The sequence below is a fragment of the Mastomys coucha genome, unplaced genomic scaffold (genome assembly GCF_008632895.1).
Source record: "Mastomys coucha isolate ucsf_1 unplaced genomic scaffold, UCSF_Mcou_1 pScaffold5, whole genome shotgun sequence".
In the NCBI taxonomy this organism is placed as follows: domain Eukaryota; kingdom Metazoa; phylum Chordata; class Mammalia; order Rodentia; family Muridae; genus Mastomys; species Mastomys coucha.
This window is the reverse complement of record NW_022196911.1, coordinates 71,760,341-71,779,790: the sequence shown is the minus strand read 5'-3', so window position 1 is coordinate 71,779,790 and position 19,450 is coordinate 71,760,341. Positions and strand designations below refer to the sequence as shown.

The 19,450-nt window shown below is 43.6% G+C and overlaps 1 protein-coding gene across 1 annotated transcript in view; it reads left to right on the top strand.

Annotated features, from left to right (window-relative positions):
- Vps53 (VPS53 subunit of GARP complex) overlaps positions 1-19,450 on the top strand; it is a 135,372-nt gene that overhangs the window by 57,936 nt on the left and 57,986 nt on the right. Inside the window, exons 8-12 of the mRNA XM_031354443.1 lie at positions 1,015-1,093; positions 4,432-4,575; positions 5,028-5,170; positions 8,340-8,481; positions 18,895-18,996. Coding sequence (XP_031210303.1) covers positions 1,015-1,093; positions 4,432-4,575; positions 5,028-5,170; positions 8,340-8,481; positions 18,895-18,996 — 610 coding nt within the window. The remainder of the gene's footprint in view (positions 1-1,014; positions 1,094-4,431; positions 4,576-5,027; positions 5,171-8,339; positions 8,482-18,894; positions 18,997-19,450) is intronic.

Below are 19,450 nucleotides of genomic sequence, written 5' to 3'. Positions count from 1 at the left end.
TGCCCCTCCTGACTGATCCACAATGAGGACGGAACTAGGAATGAAGGTCTACTGGTTTACGAGGCTCTGCCGATAAATGAAGATTACATTCCTAGAAGGAATATGTTCCCCTCCCTAACTGACTGTCCCTCTGAAATTTTCCAGTGTTTTTTTGTTATGTTTTCTTGGTAACCCCCTCACCCCTCCCCTAGTTTGTGTTTTTTCCCTTTAAATACCCCTCACTTCTTATGTTCAGGGGTCAAACTCCTCTGGCCTGCAAGGTTACGAGCTCGGCCCCGGTACCGGCCTATCCCCAATAAACCTCGTGCACTTGCAGCAAGATCGGTCTCTCGTGAGTTATTGGGTGGTCACATCATCCCAAGGCTTGAGTGAGGGTCTCCCTAGCTCTGGGGGTCTTTCAGGATTATGCCCTTCACTTTTAAAGTGAAGTTCATTGATCATCTTGCTCTTTTTTTCTTTGCCTTAGAGAACATTCTTTTTGTTGTTTTAAAATGTTATACAAATTAACATGTTATATTAAAATATTATAAAAAGCAAATATAAAATCACCTGAAACAGTCTGAACTACTCTTCCCAGTATGTACCCATAGAATAGGAAACAGTTGTTCTGGTGATACAACAGATTTGTGTCTGATCAGGCTGCTGGTACATGAAATTTTATACAAGTTCAACCAGTATACCTCATAGTAGGTAGGAGTGACCTAGAACTGTGTCCTGAAGGGCTGAGACCATAGCTCAGTGGCAGAGCACTTGCCTCCCATGCCCAAGGCATAGGTTCAATCCCTAGCACTAAAAAAAATAAAATAAAAAATAGAAAAATAAAAAGGTAAATGCCTGTCATAACCCTGCTTCCATGTGACATCTCTTTCTTAGCTGTATATACCTTTTCATTCCCAGGTAATTCCGTGCACAACCCTAGAGACCTCCACAGTTCTTGACCTGTGGGTCCACGCACACTTGTATATGAGGATTTGAAAATGGCACCAGTCATTAATACAGTGCCTTCTCCCACAGGGTGAAGGCTGCGCAGACAGAGTTAGGACAGCAAATCCTGGCTGATTTTGAAGAAGCATTTCCTTCGCAGGGTACCAAGGTACTGCTTTGTATTTTACCTCTGATAGTATCACAGTATTCACACTCCCTGCAGTGAGTATGAGGTACATGAGTCTTAACTCACGTTGTATCACTCCACAAGTGTTGGCTGGGACGGGCCAAAGGTCTGCCGACTCAGATGAGCCTGTTTTAAGTGTCACGATGCAATGCTGATTATTTATCTGTGTCCCTCCAGCATCAGAAAGAGGACTCAGGCCAGGAATTTTGGTTGGTAGAATTCTTACCTAAGCATACGTGAGGCCTGAGTTTGATCATTAGCCCCAAATAAGTTGGGTATGGTGATTCATGTCTATAATCCAAGCCCTAGGAAGGTGGAGGCAAGAGAATCAGAAGCTGAAATTCATCCTTTCCTACATAGTGAGATTGAGGCAACCTGGGCTACGTGAGACTCTATTTCTGGAAAAAATAAATGGGCATTCATTTGGTTTAATTTAATGTGTGTCAAGTCTTGTAGCTTGTCTGCCCTATAAACTCACCCCCCCTCCCAACTGTGTTTAAAAAAAAAACCCAACCAAACAAACTTCAAACTCTAATGTTTTTTAGGATTGTTACATAACACTGGTTTTGGTTTGGTGAAAAGACAACTGGGAGGCATGTCTGGGAGCTTATGTAACTCTCATGACACAGTCCAGAGACTCACTTTTAATGATGGGAATCCTCGTCTCTGGGATTTTCGAGCTCGCTGGTGGTGGAGCTGTCTCTGTTGTGTCTGCGAGGCCTACAGGCTTTCGCCTGGGAGCTGTTGGGTATATGTCTCACTCGGGCTCCCTCCCCTGGCTGTCACTGTGCTGCTATCAGCCCCATCCTTCACACTGCAGCAGATGTCATCTTAATGCTTTGCACGTGTCCGGGAGGACAGGACCCGCAGAGGCTTGTTTTCTCTATTATTTGAGCTATTTCAAGAGAAAGCATTGTTGAAGGCAAAAGTGAAGCAGCACCCAGCCAGCAGCATTCCTCGCTGGGCTTTGTGGGTGGAGATGGGGATATACATTCACTTGGGAGCCAAGGAGCATTTCCTGAATCTGCTCTGTAATTCAATAACTGGAAATATTTTAATCGCTTTCCCTCTGTGCTATGTTTGAGGAAATAGGTGGGGATGGCAGCCCTGGCTTGGAGATTGCTTTCTATAGACCCGCTCCTGACCTTACCGCCTCCGTGCTTTGCAGCTGGCTGCCAGGAGTCTAATGATTTGTAAAGCCCTTACTTGGAGAATCTCATCTCTCTAGTCCCCTGATGTAGCTCTGGAAAGGAATTGACTGGAAAGCCATATTCCTGTTGATCCTATAGGAAAATGAACTTCTGAGAAACAGAAAGAGGTTGCCTGGCTAGTAGCTACTTTTTCAAGTTAGTGGCTGTGAACAGTTGTCTTCCTAGGTGACTGACTTCCTGTGTTCTCTGCCCTATCCCATTGCATGATGCTTCAGAAGGATATGGGCGAAGGTTGTCTTTACTGTTTGCCTGTCATCTAACTGTGGCCCTTCTGCCCTCTCTATGGTCCCAGTGGTGTATGATGTTAAAAGAGTTTATTGGCTTTATTACCCTTCCTGGCTATTTCTTAATGGGGGAATTAATTAAGAGTTTTCTTTTTCCATTTTAAAAGGCTATTGATTTTTCTATAAGTCCTTGCAATACTAATCTACAAGTTTTGCAAAGTAGAACCAAGAATATTTTTTTTAAGTATTGATTGGTGGGTATACCTACCACCCCAGATCCTGGAGATTGAAGCAGAAGGATCATGAATTAGCTTGGACTGCCCAGCGAGTTCTAGGCCAGTATGGGCTGCACAGGAGATACCTTATGTTAAAAAAAAACATTGAGCCTGGCATGGTGGCACAAGGAGTGGCTCCCATAGGCTCATATGTTTGAATACTAGTCTCCAGTTGGTAGAAGTGTTTTGAAGGATTAGGAGGTATGCCAGTTTTGTGGTTTGGGGAGGGTTTTGTGCTTTCAAAAGCTAGCTCCATTCCTGGCTCTGTCTCTCTGCCTCCTACTCTTGGATAAGGATGTAAAGTCTCAACCACTGCTCCTGTACCCGGCCTGCCCACTTGCTGCTGGACCCATGGGCCCCAATAAACTTTCTTCTAGATGTTGCCTTGGTTATGGTGTCTCTTCACAGCAATAGAAATGTAACTAAGACAACCAAGGTAATCTAGTAAATGTTTTGTAAATGAGAGAATTCGAGCCCCTGAGCCTATAGATGTTGGTCTCCATCACTTGTTAGTGAGCTGACATATATTCATCCTGAAGCCAGAGTTAAACATTCAGTGTGTCCAGAGAACAACAGAATAGCCATTTAGAATGGAGCAGGTCATTGAAACAGTTTGGGCTCCAGCACCTTGTGTGACCCCTGAACATTAGTGGAGACTTACAGAATTGACAAAAACAATGAGGAGAGCTTCAGAAGAACTTATGCCCATCCTGATTCAAGTCCATTGCTTTTTGGGTGAAGTTAAGTAATATCTCCCAAGCTATCAGGCTATCTTGCTAAACCAGCAGGTTCCAAAACTCTTTGTCCTATAGGGACCATGGTCAGTAATACATTCAGGATGTACTAGCCGGTCAGTGAGATCCAGTTGCTTTGGTAGTAAACAAGGCCTTCTTAGCTGGTGTATCCATTCAGCCCCTCCCCACATGAACTCTTCAGGTTATGGAGCCAGTGCCATAGCTACTTCACCTTTGGCCATCAGTGAAACAAATCTGGCAGTTTAGAACCTGGGTGTGGTTTTTAAAACCATCATTCTTTTTGTCACAAATATACCTCATTAAGAACAGGAATGACAGTTGGGTATGGTAGTGCATGCCTGTGATCTCAGGACTTGGGAGGCTGAAGGAAGAGGACCCTGAGTTTGGGGCCAGCCTGGGCTACATAGCAAGGTCTTGTCTCAGGGCAGACAGGCAGGCAACACCACAAGCAAACAATACAACAGGGTCCTGGGAAGGTCGGAAGCAGGAAGAAATGGCACATGTGAGTGACACTGCCTTTTGGACCCTTCAATAGAATCTGTTGTCATTCTGGCTTTTTAGGTTACATTCCGTTTTGATACTCAGAAAGTAAAGTTTCTTGTGGTCTTTTCTGGCTCTGTTTTCTTGAATGTCTTGTGGATTCACAGGCTAGGTTTTAGGTTGGCTATTGCAAGACTAGCTTAATGTTCTTTTCTTAGGGCGCAGGTAACTGAAATATCTGTCTCCTGAAGCAAGACTGGGCATCCAGGGAGAGCACTAGTAACCGTGAGAGGCAAGGAAGGAGCAGCTGTTACAGCCAGGAGATACGCAGGCATGTCTGCCACTTGAACTCGTGTATGCTATTTGTTTTACCAGAGGCCAGGAGGACCCAGCAATGTCCTGAGAGATGCATGCCTGGTGGCTAATATTTTGGACCCCAGAATCAAACAAGAAATCATCAAAAAGTTTATTAAACAGCATCTATCAGAGTACCTAGTACTTTTTCAAGAAAACCAAGATGTAAGTATTGACCAGATGAGGTCAGATGAAACTATGTAGTTTTGTTGAAAAAGAAACTAATGTTGCCTTCCTCCTGAGCTACCCTTTACTAATACAGTTAACTATTTGTTGTGCACTGAACCACAGATCCCCAGGCTGACTTTACAGGTCAGTGGTTCTTCATCATTTTGAGTGACTGGCCGTTTGGAGAAATTAATGGAAGTCATAGATCTTCTCCCCTAGGAGAGTGTACCTGTGCACAACACTTTGCGTATAGTTTTAGGGAATACACAGACCCTTGGTATGCAACCAAGTCCCCAGATGAGAACCCCCCAGTTCAAGGAAATAATGTAGTGTAGACCCTTTCCAGTGGCAGAAATGGAAGCTGCCTGTCTTTTTTTCTCTTGGGTCCTGGGTTCTGCTTACTATTACCATTTCTGAGCACTGAGTGGTTTTCTTCCCTCCTTCCTGAGGTCGCCTGGCTGGACAAAATTGACAGACGCTATGCCTGGGTGAAACGCCAGCTTGTGGACTATGAAGAGAAGTATGGCCGGATGTTTCCTCGGGAGTGGTGCATGACAGAGAGGATCTCAGTAGAATTTTGCCACGTGACGAGGTAAATTTCAGCTGTCTCCTGCTTCCAGGCCTGACTTAGTATCCATGTGTCCTGCAAATTGGACACCATTTCTGTCTCTACCAAACAAGCAATTGGCACCACTCTCACACCAACTATAGTCTCCTCTTCTCCTTTTGTCTCCAGGATTTCCCCATTGTCTAGACCTTGCCTCAAACAGCTGGCCTGCCCTCTCTTACCAGTTTGGGCCTCACCAGTCAGATTTGTCTAAAGTGATTGATCATGCCCACATTTCCCTTGCTTCTGGATTGTGTACATCTGTACATAGTGTGTCCATCCATCATCATTTGACTCTTGACTTCCTAGATGGATAGCTCCCTAAGGATAGGGGTAGTCTCTCTTGGAGGACATGGCAGACACTAAGGAAAGAGTTTGTTGAATGTATTTCCATAATACAGCATTTCTATTCTGCGACTTCTTATATTAGCATCTAAGCATCCTAGACATTTTAAAGACCTCCCATTCCTCCTCTCTGCTGTATCTGTAAGTATAATCTAGGCTACAAAGTTATGGAAGAATTACTCCCCAGCAAAGTTAACTCAGATAGATCCAAGACAGATAAAGCTAGAGTCAAACTGTTTTGTTATTTATTTGTAACTACAGCAAACAGCATGGTAAATGGTTTTCATTGCTATTTGTTCTATTCTAACAGCATGTAATTATATTTGTTTTTAGGTTACTACAGGAAGAAAAATACCTGCATCTAAAAATGACTCTGTGGTCTTAGTATCATTTATGGCAGTTCTGTCTCTGTTCTCCCCCTTCCCTCCCTCTCCTATGTCTCTCCCTTTCTTTCTCTCCCCACTCTGTATCCCTTTCCCACCCATGATGCTAGGGATTGAACCCAGAGCCTTGTGCACACTAGGCAAGTTCTCTACCATTTGGCTATACCCTATCCCAAATCTTCCTTACAAACTGATAGAAAGTATCTTTAAACTGTATACACTGTGAGACAAAAAGTTTTTTATGCAATATTGATTTTATTTATTTATTTATTTATTTTATTTTATTTTTTGGTTTTTTTGAGACAGGGTTTCTCTGTGTAGCTCTGGCTGTCCTGGAACTCACTCTGTAGACCAGGCTGGCCTCGAACTCAGAAATCCGCCTGCCTCTGCCTCCCAAGTGCTGGGATTAAAGGCGTGTGCCACCACCACCTGGCTTGATTTTATTTTTAAAAAATGGATTTTTAAATGTTTATATCAGTTTTAAGCTCACATCATAATTAGGTGGTCATTACAGAGATTTCCCATGCACCCCTCAAGCCCCCTTACTACCAACACTGCTCTTCCTCCCTCCAGTGGCATGCTTACTGTCCTTGAACCTACCTTAGCATGCTCACCAAACTCCATGGTTTACATTAGGGTTCATTTTGGGTAGGGAACTTTGCTGTCATAGATATAGACCAGAGATAATAGTATCTGTTAAAAGATTTATTTATATTTATGTGTATGGATGTTTCATCTTCATGTATATCTGTGCCCCACATGTATGCCTGGTATCCACACGGGCCAGAAGAAGGCATAGTATCCCTTGGAGCTGGAGTTACCTATGGCTGTGGGCTGCCAGAGGAGTGCTGAACTCCAGTCCTCTAAAAGAGCAGCCAATGCCCTTAACTGCTGGGCCATCTCTCTAACCTATAGATACAGTATTTAAAAAATAGTCAAGTATTCATTCATGGCTAGTTGTGGTTGTCAGCTCCCAAATCTTGTTGGCAAAGAAAGAGTGAACTTCTTGAGAAATTACTTACAGAGTTTCTCTCAGCTTCAGTTGAGCACACTTGCCAGGCAGCCCTATGCAAAATGAGGTGTGAGCTAGCTGGGGAGTTTACTAAAGACAGCAAGTCTTGCAGGCATTGCTGCCTGCTCTTGTCCCAGCTAGGGCAGTGCGTCTATTAAGTTTCATTGTGGGGATCTTGGCGAACATTCTACAGACACACTCACAGGCTCTTTGTTTGGCTCTGTCGTTTGTGTGGGAAGATGATGACAGCTTAGTGCTTACTCAGTACTCACCTGTTACTGTTACTAAAAAACCTGCATTCTGCAGCAGAGTACATAGGTACGATACACATAGGCAGAAGCAGCCAAGCATATAACATTGTCTTTCACTGGGCCTCCAATGGGCATTTCTAGGGTCTTTGATCTGGATGAAGAGCTGTATATTGACTTCTCTAGAAGATGAAGAGCTTTGTAATTCAGTAATTCATGACTTGTGAGATATATAGGAATAAGTTTTGCCCTGTGTTATTAGCAAGTGACTAAAAATTTGAAGTTATAGGTGAGGTATTATACTGCATGCCTTTAATCCCCAGCATTCAGGAGACTAAGGCAAACAGATCTCTGAGTTTGAGGCCCTGGTCTATCTATCAAGTTTCAGGGTAGTCAGGGATATATACAGTGACACCCTATCTCAAAACAACAACAACAAAAAAGAACCACATAGAGATATAAACATAGTAATAGCCATATTATCAGATTAGCATCTATAATTCTTTATGTGTATAGTCTCCCTGTATGTGTAGATTTACTCTCCATAGATGGTGGAACAATTCATGAGTTTGAAAACAGTTTTTATTACAGTATATTGTTGTAACTGTTGTTTTGTTGTATAAGTTACTGATTCTCTCTTACTCTGCCTAATTTATAAATCAAACCTCTCCATAGATATATGCGTAGAGAAAGCGTAGCATGTATAGGGCTTGGTATTACCTTGGGTTCAAGTGTTTGAGGAAAGTTCTTAGATGTGCCCCCTGTGGGAAGGAAGACTATTAAATTTCTGTTCCCTAGGCTTTAGATTGAGTTGGTAATATAGACCTCAGTTTGAAATGATCTTACAAATTTTTCTTGTATGAATATAAGCTATTTCCTTTGATATATATTTAATACATGAATACATATATATTTATTTTTATTTTATGTATATCCTTCATGTATTATGTTCCCCATGTGCATGCCTGGTACCTGTGGGAGCCAGAAGAAACTCTCTTGGAACTAAAGTTATAGATGGTTGTGAGCCACCATGTAGGGATTGGCAACTGAACCACGTCTTCTGCAAGAACAGCAAATGCTTTTAACCATTGAGCCATCTCTCCAGCCCACTTTACTGTATCTTGAATGAAAGATGTTTAACAGCAGTATCTTTCTTTACTTTGAAGGACAGAACTTTCTAAAATCATGCGAGCCAGAGCTAAGGAAATTGAGGTGAAGTTGCTTCTTTTTGCGATTCAGAGAACAACTAACTTTGAGGGGTTTCTTGCAAAACGCTTCTCCGGTTGCACCCTGACAGATGGAACCCTGGTAAGACCTTCTTGACGGAGCTGGGTCTAGGTACTAGGACTGGGATGGCCAGGCTTTCTTCGTGGTTTCTCTGTAAAGCCTTCTTATCCTTTGGCTCCTGGTTTCAAATGATCCTTTCCTCTCAGCTCCAGAGGAGCTAGGCCCCAGGCATCTGCCACTGTGTCCAGTTTAATTTTCTCTTTTGACAAGGAAAATGAGCCAAATTAGTGATTGCAAAACTCCTAACAAAACTTGATGTGGAATCTAAGCTTGACATTATTGTTTGTTTGTTTAAATGTCTGCCATATGTTCCACACTGAGTTATGTGCAGTTACCTACACTCACTTTGATTCATCCCTGTAGACGCCCCCCTGCTGTGCTCATTTGACTTCCAGAGGTCACAGAGATAATAGTAAAAAACAGACTTGTGGCTACTCCGATGGAGGAGTAAAGATGGAGTTAGGTCTGGAGCACAACTCCTGTGCATCTCTCACCCTGCAATGCTCTCTAACTCCCAGCTTTCCAGTCCTAAGGTTCTGGCACTTGGGTAGGCTCCTCTCCTTGCCCCCATAAGACCCAACTCAACATAGTGGGCAGGTCATTCAGCACTGGGCTCAAGAAAGGTCGTGTGGTAAACAAGGACAGCAAACCCACTAAACAGCACCACTGTGTGGGTAAAAAAACATTACTGGGAGACAGACTTCAGAGAACAGCAGCCTAGCTGGGGCATAGGCATAGGGCTCCTGAAGGCTTACGGGCAGATTCCTCCCTGTTGGAGATTTTCCCTCCTATCTTAGGTAGCCCACGGTCCCTGGACCAACCCTGTGGGGAGGGGTCTGCACCTGTTGCAGTCAACCCAGTTTATGGGTAGCAGGCGTCCTTTTACATGTGGAGGATGGCTGGCTGTTTATGGAGGAGGAGGAAATTGCAGTTGTCTGATGAACAAGGTCCCTGAGTCTTAGGGCTCCTAAGAAATGCTGGTGGCTGGGTTTCTGCTTCCTTGTGGTTATCTCCCTGGCTAAATTCAGCCATTGTAGGGTATTGGCAGTTGTACCACCATCTTAGGAGCCCACTTTGTGATGTAAAAATGATGATAGTTCTGTTTTGAAGCAATATTTCAAGCCCCTGTCTGCTCAGACTCACTCATGATCTTAGCCAAAGACAACTAGAATCACAAAGTACAACTTCCACACTTAACATAAGATACATAGAAGCTGGGTGTGGTGCCACAGACCTGTAATCCTAATACTTGGGAGATAGAGGCAACAGGACCAGAAGTTCAAGGTCATTCTCAACTACAAATTAAGTTTGGAGCCACTATGGGCTACATAAGCTCTGACTCAAAAGGCAAACAAAGAAATAATAACACAAAAACTTCACAATAAATAAGTAAATAAAATATATAGACAATCCTCTGCATGCTAACTCATTTTAAAAATTGATTTTATTTTCATAATAGAGGAAAAAAATAGGTCACCAATGGATAAAAGTATCCTCGTCGTAGTTAATTTTCTATTTCTGTGATGAAACACTGTGACCCAGGCAATTTTAGAAGGAAGGACTATTTGGGCCTGTGAGAAGGATGGGTTCATTTCCATCCTAGCAGGGAAGCAGGGCAGTGTGAAGGTATGTGTCTTATCAGGGTTTTATGGCTGTGATAAAACACCATGACCAAAAAGCAAGTTGTGGAGGAAAGGGCTTATTCGGCTTCCACTTCCAGATTACTATCCTTCAGTGGAAGAAATCAATATAGGAACTCAGGCAGGGCTGGAACCTGGAGGCAAGAGCTGATGCAGAGGCCATGGAGGAGTGCTGCTTACTAGCTTGTTTCCCTCTGGCTTGCTCAGCTTGCTTTCACACAGAACCCGGGACCACCAGCCCAGGGTTGGCCCCACTCACAATAGGCTGGGCCCTCCCCCATTGGTCACTAATTGAGAAAGTACCTTGTAGCTGGATCTCATGGAGGCATTTCTTCAGCTGAGGCTCCTTCCTCTGTGATGATGCTAGCTTGTGTCAGGTTGTCATGCAAAACCAGCCAGTACTGCATAGGAGCTAGAGTAGTGGCAGACAGCTCGCATCTGGAAGCAGAAGCAGAGAGCAAACTGGAAATGGCACATGGCTTTGGAAGCCTCGGAGCCTGCACTTGTTCCAGCAAGGCCACACCTCTAAGCCTACTCAAACAGTGCCACCAACAGAGGAGCAAGGATTCAATCAAACCACCATTGTCCTTAAAGAAACTGCAAGTCACTAAATGGACCAGTTAGCAGGAAAACCACTGAAAGAAGTGTGTGTGTCGGGCCTAGGACTAGCTCAGTGATAGAGGCTTGCCTTGCATGCATAAGGCCCTCTCTAGGTTCTAACCCTAGTACTGCAAACAAGCAAAACCAAAACAACCCCGCCCCACAACACACACACACACACACTCCCCAGCCTCTCTTTAAGCCGTTGGTGACTCTGATGCATGATACATTTTTAACTGGAAAAGCTTTAAGGATGGTCTTACTTTGTACTAGGGCTTCCAAATTCTATCCCCATCCTTTCCTTCAGCTCTTCCTGCAGGAGTGAGCAGCCCGTGTGTTTGCCTCTTGCCTCAACTTCTGACCCTGCAGGAGGATTTAAGAAAGTCTAAGGCTCACATGCCTTGAAATTAAAAGCAAATGTTTGTATGTGACTTAACTGTATCCACATGCATTTTTAGTGACTTGATGATTAGATTGAAGGTGAGCAAATTCTATCCAGCCTTCTGCTGAAAGCAGAGTAGATTGGGGTTAACTGCTTCTCTGAATTTGAATTTTCCTTTTCTTTGTCTTTTTAAAAAATAAGAATCCTCCTATATCATTTCCTTTGGCTAGGGCATACATAGGTTGTCCTTCAAAATAGATTTGTCATTTAGTTTAGAGGTCATTTTAGTGTAATGTATACTTGCCTAGCATAAAAAATAACATTATAAAGATATAAAGTTACAGAAACAATTTTCTGTTTTGTCTTGTTTTAGGTTTTGGATACAGGGTCCTACAGCCTAGGCAGGCCTAGAACTCAGGATCCTCCTGCTTCTTAGGGATGCCATCAGGAGAGAAGGGGAGTTTAGGCTTTCCCATGGATCTGTTGTGAACAAGGGAGTAACTTTGTTATACCTGAGGATCTCTCATCAGAGTTTGAAAATATAAGTGGTTTCTTTTTAAGTTTTTTTTCTTAAGAGTGTGTGTGTGTGTGTGTGTGTGTGTGTGTGTGTGTGTGTGTGTATGTGCAAGTGCTCATGCAGGCGTGTGTGTGCATGTACACATGTACTCATGCCTGGTGCTCAAGATCAGAAGAAATTATCAGATTCCCCAGGAACTGGGTTAAGGATGACTATGAACCACAAGTGTGGCTGAAGTCGAACCTTGGTTCTCTACAAGGGCAACAAGAGGTCTTCTCCACTAAGTCATCACCACTGCAGCCCTCACGTTCCATAGCTTCCTAACCTCCTCAACCTTTCTAACACCGGGACTTTAAATACAGTTCCTCATGTGGAAAACTCCCAACCATAACATTGTTTGTGTTGCTACTTCATAACTGAAGTTCTGCTACTGTTATGAATAGTGATGTAAATACCTGTGTTTTCTGATGGTGGTCTTAGGTGACCCCTGCTGCTCTAACCCCTATAAATGATTTCTTGATGCTAAAGGGATATATTCTAACATTTGAGTAGCATCTGTGATGGTTTGTATATGCTTGGCCCAGGGAGGGATGGCCTTGTTGGAGTAGGTGTGTGGCTTTCAGACTCTCATCCTAGCCACCTGGAAGCTAGTCTTCTCCTAGTGGCTTTCAGATGAAGATGTAGAATTCTCAGCTCCTCCTTCTGCCATGCTCCCACCTTGATGATAATGGACTGAACCTCAGAACCTGTAAGGCAGCCCCAATTAAATGTTGTCCTCATAAGAGTTGCCTTGGGCATGATACCTGTTCACAACAGTAAATTCCCAACAAAGAGAGTATCCTAAAGGATAGTCAAAGAACTTTGTGTTGCTTTTCCAATCTGCTTTCCAAAGATTTATTTTATTTATATGAGTACATTGTAGCTGTCTTCAGACACACCAGAGTAGGGCATCAGATCCCATTACAGATGGTTGTGAGCCACCATGTGGTTGCTGGGATTTTAACTCAGGACCTCTGGAAGAGCAATCAGTGCTCTTAACCACTGAGCCATCTCTCCAGTCCTGGTTGTGCCTACTTCTAAGGAGAAGGTAATAAATACTTAGTCAAGATATAAAATTTGGAAATGATAGGCATAAGTGAAGAAACAGAAAAGAAGGGATCCATTTTCCCATCAGAATTGAGGACTTTGGTTGCTTTTACATATTGTGTCACTGACTGCAGGTTGTCTAAAGAGTCTGCTGTTTTAGCCATTTCAGAGAAGACCATGGCCAATACCTAGGCTTTCCCAACTTTGCCTCAGACTTATGATCTGTTGATTTCTCTTCTGTGCATACATAAAATCTTTTTCAAACTCACTATGTAGCAGAGGCTGACCTTGAACACCTGATCTTCCTGTCTCTGTCTCCCAAGTGCTGGGATTAATTACATGCATGCAACTTTACACCTGGCTGTTACCTACATGTTAAACATGGATAGAGAACAATTTTTTTTTTTTTTTTTTTTGGTTTTTTTTTTGAGACAGGGTTTCTCTGTGTAGCCCTGGCTGTCCTGGAACTCATTCTGTAGACCAGGCTAGCCTCGAACTTAAAAATCCGCCTGCCTCTGCCTCCCAAGTGCTGGGATTAAAGACGTGCGCCACCACCGCCCGGCCCAAGAACAAAATATTTTTAAAGTAAGTTCTTTTTCTCCTTAGCTGGAGCTTTCTAGTCTATTTTTGAGACTCCCTTATGGACACACATACAGTATACACATTTTCTATTTTCTGTACAAAAAGCAAAAACCTTTATGTAGAAACATTTGTGAGTAAGTACTAGTCGAACAAGAAAATCCTCTTTAAGTGTGCTCTGTACTGAGGCTTAGAGGAAGGGAAGTTGAATCGGACAGATGCTTATGGGTTAGTAGGGGAAAGAAACCTGTAATACCATCCAATGTGAGATATGAGCGTGTGGCAGCAAGCGTGGGGAGGGTAGTAAACACCAGGTGTGCTCAGCCCCCACCCCACACTCGTGATTGTCAGCTAAGGCCGCAGGCTGCCTAGGAAAGTACAAGTCAGGAACTGAGCTAGTACAGTGTTTACAGAATGAGAGGCGCAGAGAGCACGGGGCTTTCATCTCAGAACTGAAAGCTTTCTCCTTCAGGGAAAGGGGGGAAATGGCCTTAAATTTCAGCACTCCTTCTTTGATAATGTAACATGTCCAGCCAGGGCCTCCAAAGAGGACTTGTATATGCAGGCCCAGATGTGGAAATGTACCTGACTGAAGCCAGACTCTTCTCATAGTAAATGAGACAGCTTGGCTGGCCTGTGTGTGGCCCCTTCTGTTTGGAAGGTGTTGGGAATCCCATGTGAGTCAATCAGTGGGAATTAAGTTGCTATATGAAGAACTTTATCTTCCCTCTTGGACTTGAGATCTACTGTCATCATCGCCAAAAGAGCAGATTCTCTTAAAATTGGAAACTCTTCCCTTCTTGGCAAATGCTTCATTTCATCTAGCAGCACAGAGTTTATAGAATGTGTCATTCAAATTACTTAAAATCCAAATCCAAACTAGCAATTCTCCCTGGTCTACAACAGCTGCCGAGCAGGAAGAAGTGTGACCAGGATGGTTGGCAGCAGGGCTGTTGCCCAGAGGGCTGCACTGTGCCAGTGGTTGCTGTTGGTAAAGACTTGTTTTCCCCATGCCACATTAATCTGAGCAGCGGCATGACCCTCTGACCCATGTCTTGGGCTTGGTACAAGAGCAGTTTTCAGCGGTGTGGTGAGTGCACAGTAGTGGGGCTAGGGAAGGAAGAAGCATTTGGTGTGCCATTCACACCTGTAACTACTGCTTCTGTTTCCTAGAGAGATCCCAGTCTGTCAATACGACAGACTCTCTACATGTTGCTCAAAAGAAATGGTTTCATAAGACTTTTCGGTCCTGTGTCCTTACTTCTTTCTTTTCAGTGTGCTGCTTCACTAAGTACACACTCATGCATACCTGTGATTCTAGTACTAAGAAGGCAGAGGCAGGAAGGCTACTAAGACACTGTCTCAGAAGGCCTTGCTCAAGTCATCATCCCTATTAGTATTAGTGGAAGCCACAGCTCATAAGCCTCTCCCTGTCTATCAGATCATGTGTCTGGCTGCTTGTTTTTCATTTGAGAACAGAGCTGAGGCTTGAGAAGCTAGGCAGATCTAGTAGTAGAGCCTAGACTTGAACCAGTTATGTCAGATCCAGAGCCAGTGCCCTTCCCCACCCCCCACTGTACAGGGTCTTTATCTGAGTGAGCGTCCCCATCAGTCTCCCAGCAGCCTCAGCCAAAGCGTGTGATTCTCAGCTCTTTCTTTCCCTTCACTGGTCCCCTTGCACCCTACCTCCCCGATCCCTGTCTAAACTCCCTCCAGAGTTCATGCCTTCAGCTCAGTCAGATCCTCCTCAGTTCTCTCTGCAGCACTGCAGCATCCCCATGCCATCTCCTGCTCCTGTTGTAGTCTTCTCCCAAAAGCAGTGGAAGGATTTTATTTATAATTTTTAAAATTAAATTCATCCATTCATTTACTTTTGTATGTGTGTGTGAGTGTGCATGTGTGCTTGCTTGCTTGCTTGCTACACACATGTGGAGGTCAGGACAACTTGGAGGACTTGGTTCTCTCCTTCCCTTGTGTGGCTTCATGTCAGGAGCCTTCATCTGTTGAGACATCTTGCTGTCAGACATTTTTAGAAGTTATATTAGACAAAGAATTTATCTTAGTCCTAGATAGTTGAGAGGCTAAGGGAAATCACTTGAGTGCAGGAGATCAAAGCTAGCCTGGGCAACATAGTGAGACCTAGTTTTGTTTTGTTTTGTTTTTAAATCCAAATTAGTATCTGTTACTTGTAAAAAGCCCTAGGTGCCACTTTCTTGTGATGAGTGGAAAATCTTATCATGCCTACAAAAGGTACTAGACTGGGTCCTCTTGCCTTGTACTGCACACCTCTGTGGTTCTTCCTGCAGATTCCCCAATACTGCTGTTGTTAGTGCCTTCCCCTTATTTACATTTCCTGCTCCTCCCTGTCCCAGTCTTCAATCCCCTCTCACAGGGCCTCTCTTCCTTGTCTATTCCTTCTGCATTGCCTATGCAGTGCAGGGAGTCTGGACAGGGCAGACACATAACTAATGTCCATTGCTTCTCACCCTCATGTAGCTCAGGAGCAGCTCTCTATTCTGTCGCCAGAGGCTCTGCCCATCTACCGCATGTCTTCATAACAATGACTTTTTCTTCAGATTCCTTACGACATGCTTCTGTGGTTGACTAAAGCCCCAGTTTCAGCAGGCTGAGGGCAGAGCAAGTCTGTCTTACCCCATGCTTTCCCAGGTACCCAGGATACCCATCTGTGAGTAGATGAAGGAAGAAACACAGTGCACACTTGGAATGTGTGTGCCCTAAGAATGTGCTAGGGATTTCTCGTCCATGATTCCCTCCATGACTTCATCGGTGTGTGGATGGAAGAAGGGAACTCACCATGACTTCTGGTCTGGGGGCCCTGTTTCACGATGCTCTGCATGTTCAGTGCTGCCTCTCATGTTGTCTTTCCTTTTTATCCTTTCGTTTTTTTTTTTTTTTTTTTTTTTTTTTTTTTTTTTTTTTTGAGACAGGGTTTCTCTGTGTAGCCCTGGCTGTCCTGGAACTAACTCTGTAGACCAGGCTGGCCTCGAACTCAGAAATCCGCCTGCCTCTGCCTCCCAAGTGCTGGGATTAAAGGCATGCACCACCACCGCCCGGCTATGCACCACCACCGCCCGGCTCCTTTTTATCCTTTCATTTGACACTTTCCCCAGTGGGGCATAGACTCCAGGAACACTCTCAGTCTGTTTCCTTGACTCTAGTTTTGTTTGTTTGTTTCTTCATTTATCCGATAAATAACACATTGTTCTTTAAAAGTGAAGTTCAGCTATATAAAGGTCAAGCTGTTTGACCGACTTTAAAGGACTTAGCCGTAGATAAAGAACATTTACTATAAAAGTTCAGATCCCATTTCTTTCATGGAATAGTTTAGAGCAGGGCTTTAGTTTTAGCAAAGGGGCTGGCTTTCCACACCTACAAGGCACCAGGAGATTCAGAGTCATAGCAACTCTGCTCAGGAGTATGACCCCCAAACCTACAATTCAGTAAATTTAAGGGCCCAACTAATTTAATTGTTCACTTGTTTTATGTGTTTAATTTTTTGATGCAGACTCTCAGGCAGCCCAAGCTTGCCTTGAACTCACCATGTAGCTGTGTCTAGGCAAGAACTCTACCACTGAGCTATATCTCTATCTGGGTTGTGTCTTGTCTTGTCTTGTCTTGTCTTGTTGAAATGATGTTTTGTATTGCCCTGTCTGGTTTCAAACTCTTTCACTTAAGAGATTCTCCTGCCTCACTTTTCAAAAAAACTGGGACTTCAGGTACCCATCAACATATCTAACCTAACTAATTTAATTGTTAAAGTTTAGGTCTAGTAAATTCTCTTTTTCACTATCCCCTTCTCTTAAAATATGAGTATTCCCACCCCCTCTTAAAATGTCAGCAATGTTGTTCACTTGCTTGTTTGTTGTTTTTAGACAGACTCTTACCCAGTTCCAGGCTGTCCTGGAACTCACTGGATAGCACAGACTCTAGATTTTGACTAGAACACACCTAACAGGTTGAGAACTGTGTTTTAGAGTGTTATAATTATAGGCATGTGTCTCTAGGCCTGGCCAAATACTAGCAACTTTTAAAAAGACAAAGCTTAAGAGCATAGGTTTCTAAATGCCCTCCCCTCTCATTCATATATATGTATATGTATACACACACATATAAATGATTTACAGCAGGTCAAGAAGCTAGCATGCAGAGGATACAGATCTTAAATGTTTGCCTGATTGTTTGAATGCACTGTTTCTTGCCAGTTTTCTGCAAAAGCCATTGTCTTAATAATGATTACCTTAAGCTGATATAGTCATCACAAGGCTTTCTTCATATATAGAAGCTATTTTCTGACTACAAAATAGCACCCAAGTGCTTTGGATAATAATTTAGTAGCTTAAATGTATATAAACAGAATTATCTTAAAACTCATAGCAGATACCTTAGGGGTTTTGGTTTCTGGGAGAGAAGATGGAGAGGAGAAAGACACCATGGGGGTAAAGGATTGTAAGAACTGGCTGTATAGGCTGGCCGGTCGAGTATGAACTGCCCACATGGAACATGGCAAGTCTTGATAGGGAGGTAAAAATTAATAGCTTCCAGGGCAGATACCTAGTTCTACTTCTAATTAAGGTTTATTATAAATATAAAGTTGTGTGCCTTTTATCTGAGAGCTGAATGATCAGAGGTGGGGTAGAAACCCCCATTTGGGATTAAGCATTTACCACAACAGTTCACATTTGGTTTTTGTTTGTAATACACCTTTGGATGAGACCCTGGCACTTGGCAGCATTTACACTATTGTCCAACTGTGGCCTTCTCCTGGTTTTAGGATTCACTTCAGTTTATATTACTGGTAGATGCTAAAATGTCACATATACATTTGGAAACTCCTTTTTGACTTAGCCTCTTGTCTCCAGGATCCATCCTTTGCTACATCATCTCACCGCAGCACCAACCAGCCTTTGTGCGTATCATTTGGGTTTGCTGAAACTCCTAGCACTTAAGCATAGAAGATGTTTCTGATTGTGTGTGTGTTGGAATGTGCATGTATGTGAGTGTGCAGGTATGTGTGTACATGTGGCGGCCAGAGAAGGATGTTGGATCTCTTTCTAACTAAGCCTATTCCCTTGAGAAAGAGCCACTCACTGTTTCTCAGTTAGACCAGCCAGCAAGCACCTGTAACACACCAGTCTATACCCTGTAACATAAGGGTTACAGGCACAGGCATCTTTACCCAGCTTTATAAACACCATTGAAGGATACACACGTGGCAAAGACATGTAACCCACACTTGGCAGATGAGGAAGGCTTCCCAGAAGGAACCTCTCAAATGAAGACTAAAGGATGAGTGAGAGTTTTAGCCAGATCAGAATTGGAATAAGGACACCTGGTCCTCATGGTGAGTTCTAAGACAGCCAGGGCTATATAGAGAGACCTTGCCTTTAAAAAATAAAAATAAAATAAAGAAGAGTCGGAGTAGGGTAGATAGCATAGGCTCTAGAAAGTGAAAGAGGACTATGCAGCCACGTGGGTGAGAATGTGGTCCCTTTGCCTCCAGCCTTGTTACGAGGACAGATCCAGTGATCCAGATGTTAGAAAAACTTGGATAAAATGAGTTGCCCGAAAGGCTCATTCTCAAAAATAACACCTTTCTCATTTCTTAATAGAAAAAGCTGGAGTCCCCACTGCCATCTACCAATCCCTTCCTGGAAGATGAGACAACACCAGAGATGGAGGAGCTGGCTCTGGAGAAAGGAGAGTTAGAGCAAGTAAGTCCGTTTGTATTGTATGTCGTGTGTAACTCATGCTCTTTTCTTAAAGTGGACTGGTTCACTTCACATATGGTCTTTGGCCAAGATGACACTCAGAGATCATGACAAGGTGGGATTCACAGAAGGCCTGGCTGAGGGCACGATAAGATAACAAAGAGCAGTTTTCCTGCCCTCATCTGCTCCAGAAGAGCCTCCACTCAGCACTACACACTGCTTCAGCCTGTACGACAGGGCTGCCCAGTTATAGCTCTGCCTTGTGCTGCAGTTCCCTTCCTCTCTTCCAGTGCTGTGATGATGCAAGATACTCTGAGGTTAGCCTTGCCATCCACGGCTGGGAGAGCCCTCCACATACAGCAAGCCAACTGGGGAGGCCTTGGAAACGTCAGGGTGACCAGCAGCGCCTTTGGAGTCTCTTTTTGGAGCACACCAGCACTTTTAATTTCCTTCAGCA